A 27231-nucleotide genomic window follows, 5' to 3' on the forward strand; every position below is an offset into this window, starting at 1 on the left:
TCCATTTGGGATGATGGCAGTGAATATCCATAAATCTTAATAAACAACATAATAAACCTTGTATCATTTTGCTTTGAGGTCTTTCTCCTCATTTTGGTTGGTTGTGGTTTATGGAAAACTTAAGGTTAATCTTAAAAGATGACACATGCATAGTGCTAGGAAGAAAAGGAGTGAGGAAGTGTGGAGGAAAGAGAAGTCTGAGCGAATATACATTGCACTGCAAAGTGAAAACTGAGTCTAGCTTGTTATTGTTGACATCTAGTGTTTAGGAAAGTCTGCAGCTAACAGCTATACCAACAAAGGAACACATCAGCTGAATATCATGTAAAGATATAAATGTTTTTTATTTTTCCTTTTTTTTTTTTTCCTTTTTTTTTTTTTTTTTTACATTTGCTTTTAGAACTTAGAAAAAGTTGGCTTGGATCAAGGCAAAAACAAAGCTGCAGAGGCCATGCCAGCACCCCATTGCCATGTATTTTTTCCCTGAGAACTGCTGAGGGAACAGCAGGCAGTATGGTGCTGACCAGTCTTCTGTAATTGTGCCAACTACACACCAGAAAACTATTGCAGGGATTGTGGTACAAGTCCTTCATAGAAGCTGCATGAGCTGGCCAAGCCCAGAGTATACTTCTGAAATTTGCCTAACTCGGGAATACTGCTTCATGTGACTGATGTGAACAAGGACTCCATGTTTTAGCCAAAACTTAGGCATTTCTGCAATTAAAGCAAAGTTAAGAACAAAGGTGAACAGATTTTGAGGACACCTGTGGCACCTACTTGGTCAATATGTGCATTCAGAAAGCTAATTAAATTAGTTGGTTTCTTTGATATTCTAATACATTCTAATAATTGACAAGTAAACAAAGAGAAATAGAAATAGGAACATGACAGGGAATAAAAAGAACAGCACTGGTATGAAGAAGGGAATTGTTTACACACGTAGAACCAGCAAGTCATAAATACTGTGCTGAGCAGGTCTGTCATTTAGAGCAAGGCAATCCCAGATGTTGCATTGCAGCTGTGTTCCTCTCAGTGCCCCCAAAAAAGTTAGCTGAGGTTCTGGTATTAGTACCTGACTTCTTGTAGCCATTTGATAAATATTCTGGTAAATATTTTATGTGGTAGAAAATTCTTCATGGAATTATTTCTGTGCTTTCTGATAACACTGGGCTAGCCTCAATCTACAGCTCAGTTTCACCGGCCATTTAACTGAGGTATTGAAACACAACTCCTTTTCATTTTTCTGGAGAGGACAAAAGTAACTGACACTGTTTTTCTAAAGGACTGCTATATCACACCCCAATGTTGGAAGCAGGAGGCATGCTGAGTAAGTGCCGCTGTTTTCTACTGTGGCACTAGTGCTCAAATGCTAGGTTATGTCACTTAAACACACCAGGTTTCTGGGGAACCGTTCTTCACCAAAATACACCTTTCTCTAGAAGCACTGCGTGTTTTCCATTAACGATGGTCACTAGTAAAAAAAAAAAAAAAAAAAAAAAAAAACAAACTATAAACAGACTATATGTGTTTGCTGGAATCTTAATAAAATATTGTTTGTAACGCTACATGACAGCCTTAGGATGGGTGCATTTGCGTGGCCAGGCTGTGAAAAACTACACCTTCCCATGTCTGGACACAGTGGTGAAGCTTGAAAGTACCTCCTTCTAGCTGGTACCAGGGAATAGCCACCTCCCCTACACAATTTTGGTGTCATTATATTTAAATTTATATCTGGCTGTGTAAGTGTAGTCTATCAGGGTACTACAAAACCACTCAAACCTTTAGAGGCCTAAATAAGAAGCTCTGAATTGCACTTTCCCTCCAGGGGCTCCAGTGTCTAAACTGTATCAATGCCAGAGGTTTGCAGCAGCCTCTGGAAATTGCTCTGTCTCCATATTCCTTATACATTCAAGTAAACGCAGATTTCTTCATAGAAAAGTGAAGAAAAATGAAGCAACAGAATTGAAGGAAAATACAATTTCTCACAATCTTCATGTTGTTTCATACTAAGGCTGCAAATAAACATTACCATTATTTCAGACCTTTATGAAAAATACCACAGTACTTTGTAGCAATAATCCAAAACTTCAATTTGTGATAACAACATTGCAGCATTTTTATGAATATTATAGGAAATTATTTTTAAAGGGAACAGTAATGTTTACACTATGTTCAGTACCAAGAGACAGTTTTATATGCAGACTCGTGAATCAAAATCTCCCACCTGATGAGTCATTTTCCTTTAATAGTAAAACAACAAATTAAAGATTCATTAGACTGAAGGTGATTGAACTGTTCAAAGCTACCAGACTGACAAACATGTATAAAACCCTCAGCAACCATTTGTATCTAACAAAACTTTATAGAATCAATGCAGAGCAACCTCAGCAGTAGTCTTGATAGCTTTGTTCAGCCTGATGGTGAAGTAACTATTAAATAAAGATTAAAAATTTACTGTTTCAATCAAGATGGGAAATATGTTTTTGTTGTAATATTCTTGGCGCGGAAAGATACTAAAATTATAGGCATAGTCACAATAATGACCAAAAGGAGGAAACTAACAAGATTTGGATTTGATCTTGAGATATGATAGATTCATAGTGCATGTCATGTAATTAGTTCAGACATCACCGCTGAAATGTTTATGAAACCCAATACCATACCTTATATTAATACAGAACAAGTTGAAATTTTAGATATATTTAATTCCAAGATATTTAGTGGTAATTTTAATAAAAAACATGCTGTCAAATATCAGCAAGTTATATTCATTATTAATTGGTTTAATTTATCTGTTTTTTTTAAATAAGTTCTATATTAACATCTGCAAACCAAGTAGTTTGAAAAGTCAGATCTGTAATGTTTTCTGAAGTGATTTCAGATACCTGTCAACTTGAAAACAACAAGTTTTTTTCTGTTTTGCCAATGCAGAAAGCTGAAGATTCATTGAAAGTACAGATTTGTAGTTGTATCCAATGTTCTTTTGCTGGACTTCATGGAATCAGTCCTACTACTTTTACCTCTTGGTCTTTGTGAAATTTCACATGTGACACTAAAGCGCATACATATGTCCTCTCTGCCTCTTCTCAGAGCCGTCCTGGACTGCCAGCTTTTTGAAGCATAAGCACTCAAGAAATCATCTTTGAAGGAGTTAAAATCTAACCACAATTAGTTTTTTAAGCTAAGATACCTCTGTGTGTCCAGATCTGAGCACCCCTTAAACAATTTGTGTTTTTCAAGATCCATGATGGGTTAGGGAGTATTGTTGTCCCCATTTGACATAGGAATTACGTGCAGGGCATTAAGCCTGGGCAGGGATTCAGAGCTGTGACAGGTACGCAGTGGTTAGTTATAACTGGGTAGTGGAAGCTGTTCCTAATTCACAGCCTGGTCCTTCTTACAGAAACTGCTCAATACTGAAGGAGGAAAGCCCTGCCCACTTGTGAATGAGGTCCTGAGCGACTCACATTTCAGCCTGCTAAATTAATGTAAACTTAAACTGAGATCACTTAAAGTAGAACAGCTCTATTAGTAGAAAGAGTATCTCACGTTATTGAAGATGCAGGGAATGCTTCACGCTTTGGCTGAAAATTGCCTGCAGGCACCCAGCATCAGCATTCAGGTGCCACTGAGACGCACCAAATGGTTCTTCAGCAGCTGCTTGACTTGTAAGGACTTAAGTACTTTTAAAATGCCTTGGGATATTATGTTTATCTGTTGCCAGGGTTTGGCAAATGCTGCTCTCACGGATGTCCCCGGAGGTGTCCTTCCACTATCCCCATGGGAACTGTGGATTGCTGTCTGATATGTCACCCCTCACCAGGAAGCAGAAAACTGGTGAGGAGCAGGCTGTAGCTAGTGGGTCATAATCTAGACCCAGGTCGGTAATAAGGGAGCTCATCCATGAAGCAAGAGGCCTGTTTCAAAATCTCTCCTGAACTGGAAAAAGGACAAGTCTGTGGTCACCAGGTATATACTACCCTACTCATCAGGCTTCTGGACAGCAATGATTGGGTAACAGCAGTATGTCAGAGCTCCTACTAGTGCAGCTCCTTTCTGTACAAGAAATCACACAGCACTGTATAAGTAACTCAATATTAATTGGGGCAGGATCATGAACCTTATCTTTCCACAGTTTGCATGAGTGCCCTAACCAAGGGCTACAAAGTCAGTTCTCTGGATCCCTGTCTCTCCTGTGGTCACTTGCTCTTCACTGCCTTCTGTGAATTGTGGGGCTCGACACCTAACTCCCTGCTTCCTCAGCCTGCACTTCTAGGCTTCCTTCCTCTGGTAGCTAAATCTTTCTTATGAAATAAAAACCTTTTTCCTCTTTAAAGCCATACATTTCAGTCAAATAGCATTTTGCTCATGGAAACATGGTTTTTGCTCTACTGCTTACTGCGATGTTAATGTAATGTATCCATTAGCTAATAAAAAGAATCTTAATAGATCAGATTTCTGTAGAAAAAAGACACATAAAGAAAAAATACAAATAAAAGATTGACATTTCTATTTAACACCAGTTTTAAAAGGCCTCAATTTTCTTCTAAATATTTTGTCTAAAAAGCATACTTATTATAATCAGATGCCAATACCCATCAATTTCTTTCAGTTGAGATATATATATATATGTACAAATGGAAAACAGAATAATTTCAGCATAACTAACAAAATGCTCCATTCTTTTCAAACCTTAATTTTATATGTATAGTGGTTACATTCTGTGTCCTGTCATACTGAATTCGGAGGTGGTTACACAGTGCATTTGCATGTGTGAACCTACTTAGGTGGCACAACAGAGTCAGGGAAGGCATGCAGAATTTGTAACATGTACATGTGTTTACCCTCCTTGTCTGCAGAGATGTGGGCTTAACTGACATAACCAAATATATAGGTAAATCATGTTTTGAAACGCTGGAACAAATGGTCAGGATAAAAATTTTTAAAGACCTTATATTTAACATCTAATTCAAGGAAATTTAGTATAACTATAGGCCTTTTTTGTTTATTGCCAGTATATTGTAACTCTGTTCTAACAGTATCCTATAGGAATTACTTATTCAATATGAGATGTTCAGATGCAACTAGAGATATTTTTGGGAAAAAAAATGAAAACCAAAATAACAGGATTAGCTGGAACCTTGTTTCTGAGAAATAAATATGATTTGAATCGAAACTGAGAATTTGCTATCAGAAACAAACAAAAAAGAATGTCCCTTTTTTATTACTTAATTTTTTAAAAATTATTATTATTATTATTATTCCTTAAGGGAACAACAGCCAATTCTTCTCAAACTCAAAGCAAAAATGCTAATGGCTAAGCAATAGTGAATCATCTGAATTGAAACCTGAAAATTGTATTTACTTATTTTCAATGTACTAATGATTTCAGTAAGAAGAAAAACAAATATATGAATTAATTGAAAATCTCAATAGAGTATGTATGTTAACTGCTTGTTAGGACAAACTCGCAGCCATTAAACTGAACGGAGCTGAACAACAGAAACCAAGATGGAAAAAGCTTTAATAATGCACTTAATCTAAACCAAGTTTTAGGAAGCTGGAGTTCCAGAGTAGCTGGTGCTCAAGAGTTGTCCTGAAAATAGCTGCCTCTACTCTTTTTTTTTTTTTTTACTTCTAGCTACAATACAGTACAGTGTGAGGACCTCCTGATACAAGCTCAGAGAAAATATTCTTCAATTAAATACATCTGACTGCTTTTCTTGCCTATTCATGGTAGTGATCAAAGGACAAATGTTATGTTGCATTGGAATTAAGTCCCCCCAGAATACTTCCATTAGAAATCAAATATATATATAAAAAAGACAAAAATGTATTCTGTGATTTCTAGGACGTACAGGTCGAAGTGCCTTCAGAACAACATTCTTGTTCTATCTTACAACCATTGGCAGTGCAAGTTAGTAGACAGAATGTCAGAGCTGCTGCAAGTCTCTTAAATCTTCTTTCCACATTTGCTTCATCTCAGTATGGAAAATGGTAACTTCCTGATGCTTTTGCCACTGTCTTAGATTTCCTATCTCTAAAATGAAGCTAACGATAGCTTGCAAAACAAGCTTTTCTATTTTGAGTGCTGATATGCAAAAGATCTTGTGTATTTATGTATCAGCAGGGATGGGTCTGTTGCTTTACATTATTTGTCCTGTTTAGTTTTTAAGGGGAAAATGATACCATAGAGCAGTATCAAACATTTTCATTTGATGTTTCTCCATACCTAGTGATAATAATATTGTACATACCTCAGTTCTTTCATTGAAGCTTAAGCGTAAATAGATTTAGTTTTAGAACTTCAGCTGACTGTACAAAACATAAAATAAGAATACAATTTTTAATTGAAATTACTGAAGTGAATAGAAAACTTAAGGCATAATAAAGACATCTCGTGCTGAGAAATAGATTTTTTTTTTCCACCTGCCTGGACAGGCACTTATGTTCCTTGTCTTGAGAAGTTTTGCTGTGCATTGTTTCACAAAGCCATGCCTAATTTCTCTCTTCCTTTTCTCCCTGGAGGCACTGCAGAAGCACAGGGTAGGGAGGGCTTGGGGGGGTTATACGTATTTGAGAAACTTGAAATGGGTATTGGTTTTAGTTCCATGAAAAACACAAAAAGGGCTGTTGAACTACCTTGTAAGAAAACTGACTGGAATTGGGATTGGAAGGATGAGGTGCACGTGGTTGAAAGTTTTTTGCTGTGAGTAACGTTCCTGACATAATGTGTAAGAAGAAAATGATGATGGAGTCACTTGATGCTTCACTGTCTTTCAGAAAATTAAATGAGAGCAGCCAAATCCAGCTGTAAACAATCAATTCCTTCATCTCTGAACTCCACCCACAGTGCACTATTTTTAAATCTCAAAGCTTTTCCCTAGTGGTACAGAGATATGAAATAATGATGAGTAATTTCTCAGGACACAGTGGGTAAGAGCTAACTGTCCATCACACAGAGTAAATGTGCTTTCTCAGAAGAAATGAATGACTTACTTCCCTGATACACTTCACTTCATCAGAAATCTCCTTCCTCCTGGCTATGGAAGCATCAATGGTCTTCCTCCACACTTTTTCTCCTGTCTTCTACATGATCATGTGTTGCTTCTTTCTTCATTGTTTGGCATTGCTGGGTCTTTGATCTCCCGGAGTGTGGGTGCAGGTGAGAAAATTAGTCAAAAGGAATGAAACTAGGAAAGAGTTCTGTGGACAAAAGTAGGGTAGAGCAAGGACCAGAGAAGATTTTGCCTACCTCTGGCTACAGATTTGAGCTGCTCATTCTGATTCACCTCCAAAGAAATGTAACATTCTCACTTTGGGTTTATTTTTTGAAACTGGTTGGGAGATTTCTTGACAGAAATGGTGATGAAGGACACAGAGAAGGTGGAGTTACTCAATACTTTCTTTGCTTCAGTCTTTACTGCCAAGGCCAGCCCTCAGATTTCTCAGACCCTGGAGGCAAGAGACCAGGTCTGGAGAAAGGAAGACTTTCCCCTGGTTGAGGAGGATCAAGTTAAGAGATCACATAAGCAAACTTGACACCCACAAATCCATGGGCCTTGATGGGATGCACCCCTGAGTGTGGAGGGTGCTGGCAGATGTTATTGCCAAGCCACTCTGCATCATCTTTGAAAACTCATGGGGAACAGAAGTGCCTGAGAACTGGAGGAAAGCCAGTGTCACTCCAGTCCTCAAAAAGGGCAGGAAAGAGGACCCAGGAAACTACAGGCGGGTCACCCTCACCTCCATCCCTGGAAAAGTGATAGAACAGCTCACCCTGAGGGTTGTCTCAAGGCATGTGGAGGAAAAGAATGTTACCAGGAGTAGTCAACATGCATTCACCAAGAGGAAATCATGCCCAACCAACCCAATAGCCTTCTGTGATGGAATGGTTGGCTGGGTAGATGAGGGGAGACTAGTGGAGACTGTCTACCTTGACTTCAAGAAGACTTGTGACACTGTCTCCCTTAACATCCTCATAGGCAAGCTCAGGCAGTGTGAGTTAGATGAGTGGCCAAGAAGGTGGATTGAGAACGGGCTGAAGGGCAGAGCTCAGAGGGTTGGGATCAGCAGCAGAGTCCAGCTGGAGGCCTGTAGCTGGCCATGCTCCCCAGGGGTCAGCACTGGGTCCAGTCCTGTTCAGCTTATTCATCCATGACCTGGATGAGGGGACAGAGTGTCTCCTCAGCAAGTTTGCTGATCATAAAAAACTGGGAGCAGTGGCTGATACCCCAGAAGTCTGCGCTGGCATTCAGCGAGACCTGGGCAGGGTAGAGAGTTGGGTGGAGAGGAACCTGATGAAGTTCAACAGGGACAAGTGTAGGGTCCTGCACCTGGGGAGCAATAACCCCCTGCAGCAGTATGGGCTAGGGGCTGACCTGCTGGAAGGCAGCTCTGCAGAGAGGGACCTGGGAGTTCTGGGGGACAGCAAGTTGCCCATGAGCCAGCAGTGTGCCCTGCTGGCCAGGAAGGCCAATGGGGTCCTGGGGGGCATTAGGGGGAGTGTGGCCAGCAGGTCGAGGGAGGTGATTCTGCCCCTCTGCTCTGCCCTGGTGAGGCTACACCTGGAGTGCAGTGTCCAGTGCTGGGCTCCCCAGTTCAGGAGAGACAGGGAATGGCTGGAGAGGGTCCAGCAGAGGGTTATGAAGATAATGAGGGGACTGGAGCATCTCCCTGGTGAGCAAAGGCTGAGAGAGCTGAGCCTCTTTAGCCTGGAGAAGAAAAGACTGGGGAGGGGATCTTATCAATGATACAGATATCTTAAGGGTGAATGTCAGGATGATGAGTGCCTTTTCAGGCTGTTTTCAGCAGTGCCCAGTGACAGGACAAAGGGCAATAGGCACAAACAGCAGCCAGGAAGTTCCGAGTATAAGGAAAAACGTCTTTACTTTGACAGTGACAGAGCACTGGAAAAGGCTGCCCGGAGAGGTTGTGGAGTCTTCTTTTCTGAAGACATTCAAAACCCACCTGGATGGGATGCTGTGCATCTGCGCTAGGTGAACCTGCTTTAGCAGGAGGTTGGAATACATGATCCCTAGAGGTCCCTTCCAGCCCTGACCATTCTGTGATTCTGTGACAGGCATCTACATTTTTCATCTCATATAAAACTCTGGATCTTGCAGGTAACTCCTACCGCAGCCCATATCCCTGTTAACTCTCTGACAAGGTCCTGTAACACTTTACAGCAGTAAGGCTGGGTGGAAAACCAAACTACAAGGGCTAGGTTTAAGAAAAGATTTTAGCGCACAGCCCAGACTGGAGTCAATAATCTTATCTGTGGAAATTACTACTGTTCCTACAGGGAGCTGGAAATGTACCTTTCCTGAAAACGGCAGGAGATCAATCTTGTCTTTTTGAGCAGGGCATGGTGGTGCAGCTTCCCCAACTTTGTAAAATAATCACAACACTAACCCAAGCAGGGAGGAACTGTGATAGGGTTTTAAATCCTGTCTTGCATCTCATAGGTGAATTCTGGCTAATGGAGAAGAGCTTTTCCTGCTGTTGCTGTTCCATGTGCCTTACTGAGCACCCACAGATACAGGCATCATGAAGCCAGAAAAGAAGATATTCTGAGCCTATCAGTGTAGTCAGCTGAGAGGACAGGGCACTGGCTTCTGGACACCAAGCCCTGGAGTTAAAAACTAGGACTCTTCTTCTTACTGCCCTGTTTGGTATGCTTCATATGTAAGAAAGGATGCTGCCTCCTGCTGCATCCATGCACCCTCTAAAAAGAAGGGGCCATATCTTTATTTTCTGTGAAATATGTTCTTGCTAGTTTATCTGCTTGTTTATCAGAAGGGCAGTTTAGTTTCTAAATTGCCATTTTGGGATGGTATTTAAGTAATAAATGATTAGCCAAAGAGCTTAGACTGAGGTAAAGTTGAGCACGGCAAGAAGAGATGGATCAGGCACTTCAGGGGTTGACAGAGAGGCATCTAGCCAATTATTACGACGAGAATGCTAACCTTAATTAATTTATATTAAATATAAATCTAGCTTTCCATAAAGCCACCTTCACAACTGCCACATTTCAAAAACTATTGTTCTTTAAAACTACCCAGTGTTAGTTTTCCATTTATAATATAGATGAAAAAAATCACCTTTATAAATCCCCTTAACCTTCACTTGCCATATTTCTTCAAGAATGGAATAGATCAAAATAAAATCTGATCTATAGTAGCTTTCTACTAGGACATCTCCATGCCTTTTCTAACACTTAATTTTTAACTAAAAGATAATCAGGCTTAAGTAAGTGTACAAGCACTAAATACTAAATGCTGCCTGCAGGTAAGGTCAAGTCATTAGCCAAATGTTTAAAAAATCTATAGCAAACCCTCATGGAAATGAATGAAATATATCAGGTCATGACACCTCTCTCAGTAAAAACACTATCTTGCCTTATGCCATACAATGGCAAGATTCAGAGGCAGAGTATACGCTCTGCAAAAGTGTGTGGCCACGTGACAAGTTGTTTTCCCAGCCGTGAGTACTACTATTCTAAATTTTTTTAAAACACTGTTAAGGATTAATTTCTATGTAAAAGAGTTAACAACAAAAATTTACTCATAAACATGTAGTTTACTCCTAATAATTACAGTCTACATAGTTTTCTATGCAAGTATTCTCTGCTTCATTCTTTTCAAGGTGAAATGGAATAAAAAGTTACTCTGTGAGGTTTTCCAGTTATGGAAGAAAGAAGCATATGATAATTAGTTGCTACATTGCATGATAACGGAACAGTAACTCTATGAAAGCACCTTGCACTGAAAGCATATATTTTAAGAGAAAAGAGGCAATATGTTATGGATGCATACCAGTATCACTATGAAGAACACTGATACTGTGTCTTATTTTACCTCTGTAAATCAGTATCTTTCACTGAAGAAAAAAAAGATCTTGTGAAATTATACACTCTGATTATCTTACAAAAAAAGAAAAGACCCAGCTACTTCTAGTTGGATTTAACAATAATCAGAGTGAAATGTGAACTAGTTACTTTGTGGGTAGGTATTTGTTTCTGGGTCTGTTATTGGAGAATGGAAGAATCTCTCAAGTGAATCTCTCTGTAGTTGAGAAAACGGAAGGTATATATGCTAGGTGCAAGCAACAGGATTAATATCTCTCTTTGTACTTATCAACTGCCTGCTAAATACTGTAATGTATGCTGTTTCTTTACACAGAAGTAGCATTGCAAGGTTTAGGATTTCCCCTGCCCCTGGTAAAATAGCTGATATTGGCTTTCTGATCTACAGTTTCATTTGCAGAGCAGACCATTACATCTAGTTGATTACAGTACTGCCTCAGAAGATGGTATGTTAAAGCTCTTGAGGATCAAGAGAGAATAAATCTCATAAATCTCATGCAGCCTATTTCTTCCTTTACACGCTACACAGAATAATGGAAGTCTGAGTTCATGCTAATCTTATTCTCCCTAATATGATCATTTATATTAAATATAATACTTACCTTTCTGGGAGGCAGCACCAAAAATTCTATTTATGTAAAGAAATACAGTGACTTAGCAGAAAATATGTACAGTCTTTTGATGTAGGCTGAAAATGCAAGCTATTTTAAGGCTACCTCAAAACCCATGCAGTTTCTCTATTCCATGGAAAAACTGCCTGATGAATCTTGTAGCTATTTTCCATGGGATATGTTTTAAAAAATGGTAAGCATTTTTAGACCCTAGATTTTAGTTTTAGAGAATCAGAGATGATTCACAGGAAAATACATTCCCAACTCTAAAGCAGATCAAGGAACTCACTTATAATATCTTAATCATACAAATATCCCCCACGCTCGATTTCACTTTGTGTGTATATCTGTTGTTCAGAGATAGACAACATGAAATGGGATATACACCCTTTGCCTGTTGGTCTGGAGGCCGCAAAAAAAGACCAAGTCTTGCTGAGGAGAAAGTCCATCTAAAACAGGATTAGTGTCCGCAGACATATACTTTACTTCAGATTAATGCCAACAAGTTCTATGGAGCCATTCCTTATATATTGTATGACCCCGAACACGCTTATGTTAGAGCTTTTATTGGGATGGGTTTTTTAATCAGATTTGGAGTGAGAAGAAAATTTATAATTTGATATTTGTTTCTTGGAATATACTTCATTGGGAGAGGTAGGCGGTCGTGTGATGTCTGGTTCCAGCTACTTCTCCTCATTCACTTAAAAACTATATATAGAGCTGCTTCCTTGAGAAAAATTAAATTCTGAAATATACCAAGAGCATGTAACTCCAGCTGAATTCCCAAAGAGCACTGGGTTCTTAGATTACCCCTAAACTGGCTGTTTTAGTATAGACACGTTTAACTGACTTTAGCCTCCCTAACTTAAAATGTGTGGCAATTTCCCCAGGAGAGAAAAAGCAAAATGTAACTCAGGTGTTCCAGAACCTGTATGTATTTGGTTTTCACATTAGAAATAAACCCTAAAGTAACACCAGAACTGAAATGGGAGTTGAGGAGATTCAGCAGAGCTGGAGTAATATAATGTGGAATTTTCTCTGAGCTGGAATGTGCTCAGAATTAATTATCAATCATTTGTACTAAGCAAAGAGAACCAAGTACCAGTGTACTTCGTGGAATGATTAAAGTATGCATTGTACTGTAGGAACAAAAAGATCCAAAGACGTAAAAATCCTTTAACTCCTCAATCAATTTACCATATTTTTTCTTCAATTTCAGGGTGATTTAAGGACATGCCAAATACTGTAAACTGCTAATATTCTTTTAAAAACCTAATGGAATTCCAATTTTATAATGCTAGGTCTTTTTTAAGGGTTTCTTAATGCTGAAATTAATAACAAGCTGTCAATAATTTGAGAGCGATAATGTAAGTTACAATGGCTGTTCAGAGCAGGTAGAAAATGTTTTTACTATTCTTTAAACCAGATTATTTGAATCCTGGGTGGAGAGAATCTCTGAGGTTTGTACAGACATATTTAACTGAGGTTACAAGTTACAAGTGATAAACTAACATTTAATTTTCACTTCTCTCTTTCATTTTACAATTTTTCAGGACATAGCCATGCAAGAACAGCAGTTCAGGCAGAGACTGTGTGGTGCTGCACAGATGGAAAAGAGCACCCATGTGTTATAACTTGCAGGGTGTGTTTGAAAAGAAGTGCAGAGAAGCCTGCCAGTTCTCTCATCTGTACTAAGGCACAGTCAACAGCAGGTTAGTACTGCAGTATTATTTAGGGAACCCCGATAAAAGGGCAGTAAGCTTGCTCTACAAATAATCACTACAGACTAATGACACCCTAAATAGCTCAAAGCCTTAACTGATATGAAGCACAGTACTTGGTTTGCTAAGTCAGCAGTCTAACTCCCTAGTGTCTCCTTGCTGTTAATGGAGAAACAGTCATCCAGAAGATGACTCGGATATTACTGGAGGTACCTGTATCCTTCTATTAGTTGTTGAAGCTGAGACTAGTTCCGTAATAGATGAATCCTGTTCATTTTCAGTACTAGTTGTGGGATGATAATATAACCTTTACTGTCACTCTACGATCCTGTCTACACTGCCATCTCCTATGAGTTTACTAGGAAATATAACCCAACAAAATATATAGGTTCCAGGGATGCACTAAATGTATTTTGTCTTTGGTATCATTATGTAATGCAGAGTTTAAGCAGTTCACAATTTAATAAATGTACTGCATTTCAGTCTCCCCACATAGATTCCAGAGACAACCAGCATGATTTCTGCAGAAAATTTGCACAGAAACTGTTTTTCCCACAGAAATAGTACTTTTCCCCTCATAAATAAGTCTTGATAAATGATTCTGTAGATCAAAACCAGCATGGTATGTATTTACCTACAGTAAAGGCTATGAGTTTTAAAATGATCATGTATAATAGGCACTGATTTTACCCAGAAAATAACCAATGAAACAAAAACCCAACCAAAACAAACCCCAAACAACTCCCCTTTCCCTTAATTGGATTGTGTGTTGATAGAGTTTAGGCAGTAGATAAGAGGGAGACTGTATGTTCCCAAAGAAAGTGTCACAGGAAATTAATTACCCATTTTTTTCAGAACTGTTTCCTCCTTTGTATTTATGAATATATGTTCATTTGGATTTTGTTGTTTTGTATCTGAAGAAAAGCTTAGGAGTTTCAACTTACACACGGCACTAATTTAAGAACTGAATTTCATTTTCCCTCCATCTGATATAACAATGCAGGCACAAGGTGCCATAAAGAAACACTTTCTAAAATCATTCCATATCTGCTAGTTAATTCTGAATAGTCTGATTTAATCCCAGATCTGTGTCTGAATTTAAAAAGTGGTAATTGAAAAGTAAAAAGAATACCCAGCTGAATGGAAGTGGCACTTTTTATAGAACTTTCTCAAGAACAGGGAAGTTGCCCAAAGCCTGCAGTTCCACAGTCAGTTTGTAATTATGTTACTATAAATTAAAACTAATTATGTTTGTTGGAGTAGAATCATCTTCAATTTGCGTTGTAAATGAAATAAACCCCATCCCACTAAGGTACAACAGAGCAAAAACCAAATGTGCATAGAGAGACTTCTGTAGTTTTGCCAGTCTAGTCATTGGGGGAGCTATTACTCTGGCCCATACTTGGAAAACCTGGAATAAATATTGAAGTTGTTGGCTCACTGCAACCTCTTCACTAACTGTTTTGTTCTGTTTAAATTTTCTGATTTGGCTTGATTTCTTTCCTTAGCAACAATATGAGGCAGGCAATTCTTAACAGCTTAAAAATTCTGCTAAAAAATGCAGCAATGGTACATGATGAGGTTTCTTTCACTGTCAGATCTTAGAATATCCATGTCTAAGGACACAGCAAAAAAAGCCATGGCTTTCTGTTCCAACTCCGTTTTTTCATCAAAGGGGAGATAAAAAGTGGAAAAATAAACTCTGGAAACCAAATTTAGTCATACAGTATGGAAGCTACCCAAACCTGCTAGAGATCTGGGCCAGTGTGTGCTTGTGAAAAACAGGGTCATGACAGCATAAAACCCAGCCCAGACTCAGGTCTCTAAGCACCAGGCTCTTTACAGTCAAGCGCTGAAGATGGCCTTTGTTCCCCAGGGCTCTGAAGCTAAGTAACAGAGTGAGGCAAGCAAGTGAATGAAACTGAGCCAGCAAGATGGTTGTAAGGGTGTGATAAAAGTACAGAACAACACATACTACAGCTTGCTCTTTCTCTAATCTCTGCCATGGAGAGAAGTGATCTCCAGCCTTCACAGCAGGTAGCATTTTGTCTCTTTTCCATCCCCATGGGATTCTGTGGTTTCAGTTCACTAAATCTTTAAAATTCTTCAATCAAGGACTTGCAGTTTTTTCAGAACTCTTCTCTGCCTTATTATGACAAATCTAAGAATTAGAGCTCACTTAGCTATGTTTAGGTATAGAGGAGAAATCTACCTTTTCCAAATTATTTCCTTAGCAAACATAATAATGAAAAGAAATTTGGAATAGCAAAGGCATGTCTTTCCAATTGTTTTCCATTGAAGTCTAACATAAAAACACAGGTTAGTAAGTTGGAATTAAAGCTGTCAAAGGAGAGTGGCAGTTGTCCTTTGATGTCTGAGTGAAAAGCATTTCCATGGCCCTTCCAGCTGCAATAAATAGGTGACTATGGAGAGGACAATCAGTAGTATATAAGTAGTAAACAGAAGTGATCTTTTTTCACTTTCAAACCAATTATTGAAAACTTGTAATAAAGATATGTAATAGCAAAATTCTTTTAATTTAGTAAAACTTACACTAGCAATTAATATAATCATTGACCAAAATCAGTTAAGTAGGATTAGGCATGTTTACTTGAAAACATCCAGCCTGGCAGGTAGGTACTTACTGAGTCTGTTTTTTGCCTTGTATGCTCTGGTGCTTCTACAGCACTAGAATGAAACTGGTATTGAATTTATCTAATATAGGCTGGATATCTACTTTTTTCTCTGCAAGCACTTTGTTTTAAAAAAAATGTTGGTTGTCTTCTTAAACACAAATGAAGAGCTTTACAGACGTTAACTTGAGACTTATCCTAGTGTCTTTGCAGCCCTACAACTATGCAGAGAAAAACAATTGTCATACATCCCCTATTTATTTCTCACAAAGATGGAGCCTCAAGACAGCTCATAAAGAATTAAATACGTTTTGCAATAATATAAATATTTATCTTTTATAGAGAAATATCCTTGATCACAACAAATCCTACTCATTGTGGCCTTTTTGTACTTTCACTGAAGTCTCCCTTACACATAGTACTTATCATATACAAAATAAACCCACATTCTTCCCAAATTACCTTGTCTTTTGTTTTGAGGCTTTAATAGATGCTGTTAAGTATGCAGTATATGACACTGAATAGCCAATCTCATTAGAGAGATTCTCTACCTAGATAACACCCAGAACGTTAAAGAACAGCTTTACCCTTCACAGATAAAGAGGCTATGCTACTCTCTGAGCAGCTGCGAAAAGGCATTTATCAAAAGTTATATTTTTTTGTCTATGCACTGAAAACTAACACAGTCAGCATTCCATACACTAAACTGTTGAACTAAACTTTTACAAGTTAACTAAGTTAATCTTAAAACATGAGACAGATCTTCCTAAATGCAGAAGAAAGAGGAAAAAAATGCACTACTCTGAATTGTATATTTAATATAAAATAAATGAGAACAAAATCTATGGTACATGATTCTTTGGAATGGGGAAAAGCATACCTGCCAGGATATTTTTTATATATATATATATATAGCCTACTCCCAGTGCCTTTCAGCTATTAGAACCCTACACAGTGTTTGACATGACTTCATAAATTCATACTGCTTCAGCTGTAAAAGCTGTGAGGGATAGCTGAAGACTGCTGAGCCTAATGTATACAGAAAAAGACCTCTCTGACATTAAAATAAATATGTAAAGCTTTATAAACCACTCCTGTAAAAGTGGTTCAGTCTCTTCTTTTAGGCCTAATAGGAAAAGCCAGTGAAGACCTATCTTTTTTGCCAGCTTTACCGACTCTCATGGAATCCTAAAAGCAACGCTTGTTCTGGCAACAGTAAAGAGAAGGCAGAGAATAGGAAAAACACCAAGACTCAGAGCCTCCTCAGGTTGTCACTGACCTCCAGTCTTTTCAGACTCTAATACCTGGCATCCTAACTTGTCTTGGGTTTAAAACACAAAACAGCAAAACGCAGATCAGAACAGATAGTTCTTTGTTGCTGCTGTGCTTTTCTAAGTCCTTCTAGGCCAGCCAATAATGCCTGTGTGAGAACTGCCAAGAATTAATTATCGGTGGCCTCCTTAAACAAGTAGTCCATACTTCTGTTGTGATAGTAGTACAGTCATACCATGTGATTTCTAAACCCATCTTGCTATGGGGACTGATCATGAATGATCCTTCTTTCCTCTCTGCTAATACTGAGTAATTGCTGTTAATCTATAGTGCTGCACGGGGAAACATTTGGATGCAGTGTAGCAAATGTACAGTGAAGATTACCAAATATTTTAGAAAGAAGAAAAGAATACATTTGTTACCGAATCATGCATGTTATGATGGCTAACATTATATTTTTGTTGTAAAGTAAAAGATTATTTTTATACCCACAACAAAACATGGACCTGCAGAACTTTTCAAGCAATCTTCTAACAGCTTCATGCGAGTCTTTTGCAGCTCAGGACTGTCCCATTCATCTGCTTCAACTCCCCAGTATAAGTCTATGACCTGGAAAATAGCATGCAACATTGTTACTTTATCATATGCCCTTTCTACCTATCAAATTAAAAATTAACTTTGTCAACATTTCATGTACTGCTAAGGATTGCTCTACAGTGCAGTAAAAGGCAATGAGGTCGACATCCAGTCCTTACACAGACTCACAGGGTTTCCTTAGGTAAATGACAATTCAAGCCTCTTATTTTCCCACCCAGACAATCCCTCCTGGGATAGTCTCTCATTTCACATTCACACATTTTTTCAGAGATTAGCATGACAAGGTCTAGATTTGATGTAGTCTTTATTTGCTGCTAGATTGCGTATAATGGATGGGTCAGAATAATGACAAAATGCACCGATAAAATCCTGGCTCCGTGGAAATTAATGGGATCACAGTCAAGACCATGACTTAACACCCTGTGTAACTTGTATCCACAGGATATAAACTCATTCTGTGCATATGGCTCAAAAGCAAAAAATATATGCGGTTCTGTAATATTGTACTTCCTTTGTTAGCTGGTCTTTGTTACTTTAGAAGCAGAGATTGTATAGATATGCAATGGCAGACAGCTTGCTGTTCTGCCTTTCATCTGTAGCTACTGACTCAGTTTTGTGATGGTAATCAGTTGCAACAAATTCCTGGAAGAAACTGGAATATGGATGTTAAATTTATTTGAAGCGATTAAGTGAATTGTGATTTCACTACACATTCTAAAAGGCTGAATTCTTACCATGGGAAATTTAATTCAAAAGAATAGGGATCAGATGTATGCAATTCTTTTGGAATAAAACTGATGGTACGTGCTACTATGCTCTCATTTAAGCTACTGTTGCTTGTTAACATCACATATGTAACTTGAACAAAAAAAGTCCAAATAGTTAAAAAAAAATCAAAATTGTATTAAGGCACAAATATATTACAATATTGTTTATTGTAATATGATTTGTACTATGGAAGCACTCTGCTGTTTCCATAAGAAACAGAATCACAAAACTAGCTGTTCTCTAAACAGATCATAAGATCAGCCTGAAGATCTAATATAGGAACTAATAATGGGTTGATGTAAAAGTAAAATTCACCACTTTGCAGCTGGTTCATCTACTTGGAAAGTTTCTCATAGCAATAAATACCAAGGTTTAAGACCTAATTGTAGAAGTATTTATGCCCATGTTTAATTTCACTACCAACAGCCTCGTTGGTTATTTCTGCCAGAAAAGTTTGGGACGTGCCAGTGTTTGCTGGAGTAGACACACTGTTGCCAAACATGAGAGGTAATGACTGATGATGAGTGAAATAGCCCAATGTATAGAATGCATTATAGCTGACACTGCCAAGAAAATACACTTAATACCTTTATTTATTACAGAAACTCTGTTCCAAAATTTTGCTGGAACAAGCGCTTCTGCTTTACAAAACGACATCTCAAGCATCCTTCCTGTTTCCCTCATTTGCACTGATTTCTTCTCTGTCCTTTTCTCTTTTAGTCTCACTAGGAAAAAAGTGTTCCCTTCTTCCTCTCTCCCTTCTGTTATTTATCAATATGACCTCATTATTGAACATCACATTGTGTTCAGCTGTCTGATTACTTGAATGATATATGATAAAGCTTAACTATTCTAGTCATAAAATTAGACCTTCTTGGCATACAGTCAAAAATATTTGAATTACTTGGTTGAATGAATTTATTTTGCTGTGCAAGTTCATCTGAAACATAAAATCAATTTCTATTTTAATTAACTGTTCAGGAGTCATGTTAGTTCTGTAAATGTGAAGAGGAAATTCTCTGGAATAGCAGATATTGTAGGGGCTTAGTGGCTGCCTTCTCTGTGTTATAACATTATAGATTATTTTTGTGGGGTAACACAATTTTGGCACATAGGATGTTAACATGTTATAATTTTGTCCTGCAAGAAGAAATATTTTAGCCTTCAAGCCTCTGAAGACACCAAGAATTTCAAAATGAGGGGCTTATCAGTTATTCTTTATGTTAATTAAAATAAATAGGATTTACAAAATTGAAGAAATGAAACAAGAAGACAAGTATTTCTGATTTTGAAGTATGTTTTTACTTATACTTGGAAAACCTGTGTGGAAAACACCCACTCTAACTGTCAGTAAAGCTGCCAAGGTGAGACGACAACCACTGCTGTGCGAGGGCTACTTACACACAGCACACTGACCCTGGCTTAGTTCAGTTCCACACTAGTCATCTAACGGAGACTTCTTGTTCATAATTCAGTGTTTCCTTTTGTCCTACCAATCTGAGAGTTTCACAGATTTTTATAAGGAAATGAAATAATTTTATCTTTATTGCTTTCAAATGCTTAAAAAAAACATTAAAAATGCATTAATGCAAAATTCCACTTTCCTTCTAATATATTATCACATGGTGAAAATGATTTTAAACAGTTCATTGTTCCCAAGAAGAAAAGAGTATACTGTTAATTAACTATGGTTAGTTATCCTCCCAAAATTTTCTGTTACAACTGCTTTCTTTAATCTCTGTCCTTCCTTAAAAAAAAATACTGTGTTTCAGGTATGAAACACCATGCACTGAGTCTTTTTCTCAGATTACTTGCTTTCTGTCTCCACCAATACCTGTTTTTCAGAAATATTTTCTGATTCAATGGAAAAGGAAGTCCATCGAGCCAACAGATTCATACAGTGATTGAATATATTCAGTTCTGCTTCCATACACATGGTGGTTATGTTCCCTAACAGCTTCCACCAACTTGAGGATGCCTGACAGATCTCATGCTTTGCAACAACTGAAACACTTATCAGTGCAGCCAGATGACTCACTGGAAGCTGGAGCAATGAATTACTCAAGTGCATTTCATGTGGGTCACGATTTATTAGGAAAAGGACGTCTTTACAACACCCTATATTGCAGCATGTTTGTGGTAGTTGCACACAAGGTATTCTTGTTTGTTCAGTAGAAGATTACATATCAGGATGAAAAGTTATGTGTTCTTCTCTGTACAGGGAAATACAAATTTATCCCTGTATCTAAAAAGTACATAATATTTCCTTACCGCCACTGCACTAAAACCAGTAGTCTTAATTTTGCATGAGTACAGAAACTCAGTGTATCAGGAAAAGAAAAGGAAAAAAAAAAGTTTTGATAAACTCTATCTCACAGTCTCATCCAAAATGCCTTACTATTTTCCCTTTGTAATTTTTTGTACAAGTTTTCATACTTTGATTCCACAGAAATGCGAGAGCTTTCTAGCTGTTTTCAAAAATGTGTCAGTGGAGCTGTCTCTCAGGCCTCGTATCACATAAGGATGCTCCCGGTGTTGAAACTATATAATAAAATAATTTGCTTCCACGAATATCAACTAGAGTAAACGTAATTATTCCTCCCCTAGAGACTACATTGCAACTCATGTGAAGAAAGATGTGTTTTATCTCACAAAGAACTCAGTGGTTCATGATCTCCTTGGAATAGACATTTCCCTCCTGTCACTGAGATGTCTCCTCAAAGATGACTGAGAAATAAAGAGCTGATGTTTTCCATTTAATATCACATGATTGTAACAGGAGAAATATGCTATATTATTTAAATATCTTTTGCTATTCCTTGCATGTACCACTGCAGCTGGGACTTCCCAATCAGCTGATGAGCTAGGGCCTTCAGATGAAATTCTTTGATAGCCATAATCAAAAATCACTCTGGAATTTATGACTATGCAGAATCAGCAACTCCACTGTGACTCAGGGAATTAAAACCAAATATTGTAATTTAAGAACTTGTTATTTTGATTAAAAAACAGCTGCATGTGCATCAAGAATAATACACTGGGAGGAACAGGATGTTCCATAAAAGGCGTTAGCTGTTTCCAAGTAAGCTACGCTCTGGAGAGCTGAGTTTTTGAGGCTGCTAAGATGGGAAGTTAATACTAGTATGTGAGGAAGGCTTGAGGATGTAGAACCAGAATTTTTGAAAAACAGAATAACATTTTTAGAACATCACATGCTGTATTTGTTTCTCTTAGCAGAGAGCCTATTCCAAGCCTGTTGACACATATGGGACTTTACTGGATGACTTTACTGGACTGTGAATTAGGATATACCTGACTTAAAAAGTACCAGTGACTTATGCAACTGTATTTATTACAAATTGGCTCTTACCAAAGATGTGCATGGGTCTGTGTCTTCCTTAACACAAAGGAAAACATGAACCGACTGAAGCAATGGGAATTTCACAATTGACATTAAAGGAAGCAAATTCCATAGTATATAATCACAATAGAAATGTTCCATATTTGATTCATTTTGGTAATCAGTTTCAATATTCACCTCGTTAAAGTATTTTACACACTGCAGTGGAAGACAAACCTATAGTTGGAGTAGATATAATGTAACAATTATGTGAGTATACAGATGGTGCTACTTCAATGATTACATGAAAAATAGGTTGCATTAAGTATGTTTTCTAGAAGTACAACACAGTAATTCAGATGTAACATTATTTCTTCTTAAATACTTTGAGTATCTAAAATAGAGGTGGTTTCATTAAGTTTCTAATGTGAAAGTTGTCAGTTTGTTGCCATATTGCTTTTAACACCCATGCAATATTGCACTGTAAAATCCTGTTCCTTTCCTCTATGCAGAATTTACCTCAAATCTGCCTGTAAAAAGTACATCAATTCAGTACAATTAACATATGAAAGACATTTTTTGCAGTTTTCTGGTTTACCAATCATAATAAAAATCTGTTCTAAATAGAGTTAATTTCACGAAAAAATAACACAAGATTCAACCAAAAAAAACCTACCTGAAATTCCAGCCCATAGTTTTCCCTGCAGAATTCTCTCAGCTTAGGATACACGTGTTCTCTTAGGGTGCTCCTTTCTGCTATTGTATCTGTGTTGGGAAAAAAGATGTTATTAACAATATTTAGACAAACTCTGTTCTTTTAGTCAGAGAGACAGATTTATCACATAAAGAAGAGCCCTTAACTCACACACCCACGCTCCCACCCCCACCAAATTAAAATCAGGTGCTGGGATTTTATCTCCAAACTGTATGTTGTACAAACACATTTATGTGTTTGTTTGTGCATCATTAGGCTTCATAAACATCTTACTATTGCAGCATATTCCAATACAATGCAGCTGAATTAATTCTGCAATTCAGCAATCAGAATTTCTTTATCAGTCTGACTTATATTTCATTTTCAGGAAGCTGAATTTTACAAATTAGAAACACCATGGATCAAAGAGATATACCAAAGATGAGAGAGATCTCTATACTTAGAAATAAATCAATAACGTGAATTACTGACATTGTGTCAAACACTATAACTTTCTTCACCATCTTTAATCTGATAGTATCTTAAAAGGAAGAAAGCTGTTAACACCATTATTTATGGTATCTTTTTGGTCCAGGTGATTCCTGCTATCATACTAAACGCACAGTTCTGACATCATGTTATTCTTACCATGCACAATGACATGCTTTTTGATAAGGTACAATAAGGCAATGACACCAAAATTATTATTAATTTCCATCTATCCAACACATTTATATACAACTTAACACTCAAGAAACATACTGTCAAATGTGAAGTAGATTTGGTTAGCAATGACATCTTCTGTAGATAATAAATTTTATTGTCTTTCCCAATAAGACTAAGATATGTGATCGATATTGCTAGGTCTAGATTATGACCAGTGTCAACTGAGTTAAGACACAGAGGGATGACACTGTTGCTAAGTTATTTTCAAAAATAAAACACAACTGCTGTAAACCACTAGATCTGAGCACCATATGATGAAAAATAAAGTGTTAACTTATGAATGATGGAGAACATCTGCTGCAGTTAAAGCAGTATTTGTATAACTGCACTGAAACAATAGATTAAAACCAATTTAACAATCCCCCTATTGTTGTATATCAGAAATATGTATACAAATCTAACAACGTTTTGTTTATCAGAGCCGCAGCTGATACATCTAAGTCAGAGGTCTGTTCATAGAATCAAAGACACAGATTTATATTTTTTATTTTGACAATACTAGGAGAGTGTGAAATGCATACTTCAATTAATTACACCAAATTCATAATATCCTTCTTAATATTTAAACATATCTTTGAAATATTTCACAAATGTGTGGTGTAATTACCATTTATTTTATAAACAGACAGCAATCCGGAACACTTCCAGAGAATTATTTCTTGTGAAATTTTCATCAAGGTAAAAAGGCTTGAAAGTACAGTTATGAGCTTAACCCAATTTATCTGAATTACCACAGTTCTTCCTTCACCAACTTTTGATGGGGAAAAAAGAACTCAAAAGAGTAGTAGTTTTCATAAAACATCCTTTTAAAGTGTAACAATATTACGTATTTATGATTTCATGTTTTACAATATACTAACTATACTAATGTGTTCTGAAGACAACAGTCCAGAAGCATTTGCCAACTCCTTGCTCCATCACAAGCTTTCTATTTGACTGTGGGCGCACCACTCAAGGCAAGATCCTGAATCTGAAGTGCTCAGCTTTTATATATCCAAGTTGAACACTGCAAATAAGACAGACCCTGCTCTGGACTACACTCAGAGTATTGTGGCCTCACTCCCCCTCTCCTCACTCACTTGTCTCTCAGGAAGTTATTACCCTTCTCTCCCTGGCACTGAAGAGGCTGCACCAGGAGTGCTGTGTCCAGCTCTGTGCACCCCAAATCAGGAGGATGGGGAGGAAACTGGAGATGCTACTGAGATGGTCGGGGCTAAAAGCACATGGCCTCCAAGGGGAGATTGACGATCTGGGCTTCTTTAATGTGGTGAACAGTCTACAACTACTTCTAAGGCACTTACAACGATGATGGACCCAAGCTTTCTGTGGCAGTGTCAGACCGTACAATAAAAGCAACAGTAACATATTAACAGCTGGGAAGTTCAGCTTGGACACTTAGGAGAAGCTCCTCTGTCCTTGGAACTCTTCAGCCCTTGACTAGACAAGTTCATGGTTGACCAAGTTACTGTTGGCAGCACTTCAACAGAGAGGTTAGCCCAGATGACTTCCTGAGTCCCCCTTGCAACCAGCAGTGATCCTGACCCTCAGAAGAACCTGCAGGTTTGGCTTAGTCATCCAAGCCCCTCACAGAGTACCTGGGAAGACTTTTGCTACTGCGTGGGCCAGTGGGAGCAAAACTGTAGAGTAAACTAGCTGGTGCCAGGGACCCAATGTCCATACCATATGTATTTCAGGGGATTTTACTTTGGGTTGGGCAACCCTCACAAACACTTGGAGTGCATTAGGTGAGATCCTGGAGTTATCTTCCTGTTTTTAATTCAAAAGGAACCCAGTTCATGCACGCCAAGACTGCTCTATGATATGATATTAGATAGTGATGTTCAAGAGACCCACCTCAGAAATGTACTCCAGATCTAGATGAATACAGACATCCTACATATATGTAGGAACAGACTGCAAAAACCAATGCTTTCAGCCCAGAGCTGCCTGAGATAGTACATAAGGAACAGAGGGACAGGTGAGTTGCTCCCTCCTTAGGATCCACAGTCACTAATATTCTCTCATACTTTAGTGCCTAAGTCAACCTTTTCTTGCATAATGTAGTACACAGCTTACAAGGCTAATTAGCCAGAGGTTTGCACTGTGCCAACACAGCAGTCTTATTTTGGCTCCCAAAGCACCTTTTCTCAGTGCTAGCTTGGAGTCACTGTACTGCATGGTTTCTGTACTTTGTGGTAAAAGCTACACGCATACTTTGCTTCATCTGAAATAGTTCACTTTTTTTTTTAACCTTTACAGTAACTGAGACCCTTAGATTAGTTTGTGATAGAAGGCTATATATTCTATATTCTTTGTCTTAACACATGTTAATTTTGGCATGCAAATCTATGAAAACACAGAACATCATATCATCATGACTGAGTAGAACAAACTGTTGAAAACCAACTTACTACTCAGTTACTAAGCTAAAAAAATTTATTCTTGTCTCTAAGTGGAAATTAATCATGACTACAGCTTTATTATTAATGAAGAAACAATTCACAGTTACTGTTTGCAGTTACTTAAATGATCAATGTGATAGCAGACACAACGGTCTTAGTAGGGAACTAAAATAGGCTAAGTTGCAGGAACAACAGAAAAAAAATATTGGGAAAGGGAAGAAGTGGAGTAAACGTGATTAAATGATAAATGGGAAACATATTGTCTGAGATATACAACAACTAAAACCATATCCTGCTGCTTGCCATTTATGCCCATAGGATTTACACTGCAGAACCCCACTGGCTCTAGTTTTAGAGCACGGTGCTGTTTCCTGCAGGGTAACTTGTAGAGTTGTTCACAAAATGAAACAACACACTGCAAGAGTAGTGCTACATTTCTAATACCTTATAAATGAAATTGAAAGAGATAAAACATTCCTTCAACTAGAACTGTGCTCTGGATAAGATACTTGGTGTACCTATCCTGTATTTTTATTCCTGCCTAATGGAATATGCTTATCTCATTGGAATTTGCATCTGGTGCTTATATTAATGAATTTTAAGAATCCCTCTATATTTGTACTAAGTTGCGAAACTTTACGGAAATAAAAGTGCATGTAGTTAGGATGAATTAGAGTAATTAGTATGGATGGCAGATAAGCTAGTTTAATTAAATAAAGTCTAACCTGATTTACAGTGACAGCAAATCTGTGAAGCTGGCAGATCCTAACAACAAAAATGTCACACAGGCAAATTCTACTTTCCAGGCTGCTGCTGCAGATGAACAAATTAACTAAATGACATTCTTCTAGCCGCCAAAATGAGAGTAGAGTTTTGAGATAAACTTTATACACCTCCTAATGTTAATTCTGATACTCTGAAATCCAAATAATACTCCACAATAAACTGTGAGAATGAAACTACATCTGTGAAAAGATAAGACTTAAGCCCCCTGCAGCCCTAAGCTTGTCTCCAGTACTTGAATGAAACCAAAAAACAACTCCATCTTGAGCAAGACAGTGACTTGCTGAATGCACAGCTTCCATACAAGTGCTAAGACTTGCAGATGGTTGCCTCCTAAGCCAGTCCACGACCACACCGCCCTGCCCACTGCTACACTCTGAAGTGATGGAATGCCATCCCAGCCCTTCCTCTCCCCATGCATCCCCAGTGTCATGCTGACGACTGAACTGAATGAGCCACCTATGCATTTACAGCCTTTTTGCCAAATAACAGGCAATCAGTGTTTAAACATGACTGTGTGAGGTGTGATTTCTGAAGGCTTAGAGCTCAGTCAAATCACTGCCAGTTTTCATTAGAGTACTCCAAGGTGCTGCTTCTCAGTGTGAACCACTTCCATGCCAAAGTCTGACCTTCAAACACAAGCTGTTCTGCTATTAAAGTTGCTTATTTTATTTTTAATAGGGAAAGTAAATTTTTCATTCTTGTGTTAGTAAACAGATGATGTGTATTTACAAACAGTTGCCAAATACTAATCTCTGGGATAAAATAAGTCATGGAAAATAGCCTAGTTGAAGAAAATTTCAAAACATACATACAA

At 37.8% G+C, this 27231-nt stretch overlaps 1 protein-coding gene across 4 annotated transcripts in view; it reads right to left on the reverse strand.

The window, feature by feature from the left end:
- Positions 1 to 27231, reverse strand: part of NWD2 (NACHT and WD repeat domain containing 2) — a 91533-nt gene that overhangs the window by 13245 nt on the left and 51057 nt on the right. For 2 of the 4 annotated variants that reach the window (XM_080396993.1, XM_080396994.1), the window contains exon 2: positions 17597 to 22574. In XM_080396993.1, the coding sequence (XP_080253119.1) occupies positions 17597 to 17734 (138 nt within the window). In that variant the 5' untranslated portion in view covers positions 17735 to 22574. Of the gene's footprint in view, positions 1 to 17592; positions 22575 to 27231 lie in introns of those variants that run through there. The other 2 variants (XM_080396992.1, XM_080396995.1) reach the window with 2 other exon arrangements.

Source organism: Falco punctatus (genome assembly GCF_963210335.1).
Source record: "Falco punctatus genome assembly, chromosome: 1".
Lineage (NCBI taxonomy): Eukaryota > Metazoa > Chordata > Aves > Falconiformes > Falconidae > Falco > Falco punctatus.